Consider the following 1,162-nt stretch of genomic DNA (forward strand, 5'->3'; position numbering starts at 1 on the left):
GCATGATCAATTATAATATAAAAATTCTACAATAATAATATTTAGTATTATTATGTAAAATAATAAAGATAAAAATTATTAATTATTAATAATATTACTTTTATAATAATAAAACTATCAATAGTACTATGACTACTACTACTAATAAAATAATTATTATAATATTATTGTTGTTGTTGTTGTTATTTTGATAATAATAATAACAGTTGTCTTATTGCCCCTCCAGAAATGCATTTAGCTTGAGTTGCCTAAATGTCCAGCCTACATCTGTTGACATTTTTAAATTAAAACTAAAATCTTATTTAAAATCAACTCAGCTCTGTAAACACTGACACGGTTGTGGTTTAACCGAACGTTATCTATACTGTTCTTTTTGGCTCTGATAGGATGCGTATAAGTATTACTGTATTGTATGTGTTTGTTGTTTTGTTTTTATGTTTATTTGTGATTATGATTACCTGCCAAGGGACCGCAGATGAAAATTGTACATGGTCCCTTTTCAAATAAATTTAAATAAAATAAAAAATGAACTTAGTAGCTGAATGTGAGTTCTGAACTCAGTAAGCAAAGCAGATGAAGCTCTTCTAGGAACCGACTGATTGTTTGTGTTGGTCAGGATGAGGCTGCTGTGTCTCAATGCGTTCGATTTGTCGGAGGAGAGCATCAGCGCTGGGAACGTCACGGAGTGGATCCATTATCTCAACATCACTCATCCAGAGAGTTTTGCGGCCATCGCTTCAAAGATCGAGCACTGCAGTCTGGAGGCTGAGCTCGACACGGTAAACTACCCATCACTCACCATTCAACGTTTAGAGCTTATTTTACCCTCATCCTCTGTTCAGACCCAAAATTTATTTTCGATTTTTTTTTTAACAATCAACCGTTGATCGTTATGGTATGAGACTTCGGGACTTTTGTCACACTTGATATGGAAACACACAAAAAAAAATTAAGTGGATTGGAGGACTTTATGTGGGTGTAATAAAAAAAGTAACATCCTTCCCCCATAGGGAATCCTGACCCGACCATAGGAATGCTTGGAATGTCGAAAAAAATTTTTTTGAAAAAAAATATTTTTTTTTCAGGATACAATATCTGACGCAATTCTGAAAAGATTTATATCCAGACGATACGCACACAAACAGGTTACGCACACTCTCAT

At 33.6% G+C, this 1,162-nt stretch overlaps 1 protein-coding gene across 1 annotated transcript in view; it reads left to right on the top strand.

Moving 5' to 3' along the window:
* Positions 1–610: 610 nt before the first annotated feature.
* The window catches only part of slc6a20 (solute carrier family 6 member 20), a 5,509-nt gene continuing 4,957 nt past the window's right edge, over positions 611–1,162 (top strand). The window contains exon 1 of the mRNA XM_016520063.1: positions 611–779. Within this exon, the coding sequence (XP_016375549.1) occupies positions 618–779 (162 nt within the window). The 5' untranslated portion in view covers positions 611–617. The remainder of the gene's footprint in view (positions 780–1,162) is intronic.

The sequence above is a fragment of the Sinocyclocheilus rhinocerous genome, unplaced genomic scaffold (assembly GCF_001515625.1).
Source record: "Sinocyclocheilus rhinocerous isolate Xijiao unplaced genomic scaffold, SAMN03320098_v1.1 scaffold4194, whole genome shotgun sequence".
NCBI lineage: Eukaryota > Metazoa > Chordata > Actinopteri > Cypriniformes > Cyprinidae > Sinocyclocheilus > Sinocyclocheilus rhinocerous.